The sequence below is a fragment of the Octodon degus genome, unplaced genomic scaffold (assembly GCF_000260255.1).
Source record: "Octodon degus isolate 3935 unplaced genomic scaffold, OctDeg1.0 scaffold00027, whole genome shotgun sequence".
In the NCBI taxonomy this organism is placed as follows: Eukaryota; Metazoa; Chordata; class Mammalia; order Rodentia; family Octodontidae; genus Octodon; species Octodon degus.
The window spans coordinates 15524439-15525317 of NW_004524603.1; the positions used below are offsets into that span (position 1 = coordinate 15524439).

General features: G+C 46.6%; 1 protein-coding gene across 1 annotated transcript in view; it reads left to right on the forward strand.

The window, feature by feature from the left end:
- Window positions 1-879, forward strand: part of Mkrn1 (makorin ring finger protein 1) — a 25669-nt gene that overhangs the window by 16216 nt on the left and 8574 nt on the right. Inside the window, exon 3 of the mRNA XM_023712761.1 lies at window positions 829-878. Coding sequence (XP_023568529.1) covers window positions 829-878 — 50 coding nt within the window. The remainder of the gene's footprint in view (window positions 1-828; window position 879) is intronic.

An 879-nucleotide genomic window follows, 5' to 3' on the forward strand; every position in this document is an offset into this window, starting at 1 on the left:
GGATTGAACTCTGCCTTGTGCTTGCCAGGGAAGCGCTTATTCCACTGAGCCATCTCCCTGGCCCTCCTACCCCTTTTTTTAAAGGCAAGGTCTTGATCTGCAGTCCATATTGGCCTCAAGCTCACTTTGTAACCCAGCCAATCTCGAACTCATAACCGTCCTTCTGCCTCAGCCTCCCAAGTGCACAGTTAGCTCAGATGGCATATTTTGTAACTCTGGTTTCTGCCTCTTAGCATTGGCAATGTTGTGTGTGTTTGGTAGTATGCAATCTTTTTTTTTTCTCTCTCTCTTGGTACTAGGGATTGAACTCAGCACCTCAAGCTTGCCAGGCAGGTATTTATGCTGCTGAGTTATCACCCTGGCCCTTGCTTGTGTTTGGTTAGGTGTTCCTTACCTTATTTTGATAAATCAGTAAGTAGACTATGAAGAGTGCAGCCTGTAGGCCACACGCACTGTCAAAGGCTGTTCACGTAAGTAAATACGTGTGTCTTTGGTACTATGGATGCTGGCAGAGTTGAGTAGTTGTGACATTGAGTGAGCTACAAAGCCTAAAATGTGTATTGTTTCTTGTTACTTTTGGGGGCATGGCAATACACGGGGGACAGACAACCCAGGGAACACTGAGCTCCATTTTCAATCCCCTTCCCGTTTTTTGGTACCAGGACTCAAACTCAGGACCTTGTGCATGCCAGGCAGGCTCTGTGCTACTGAGCTGTATCTCCAGCCCCTTTATCAGTTTCCCACCTGGCTCATGTGTGCATGGAAGCTAAAGAGTCCAAGGAGTGACAAGCGTGTGTGAGGGACAGTAACCACTTTTCATTTTTTCAGATATGAGCACAGCAAGTCATTGAAACAGGAAGAAGCAGCTGCTACTGATAT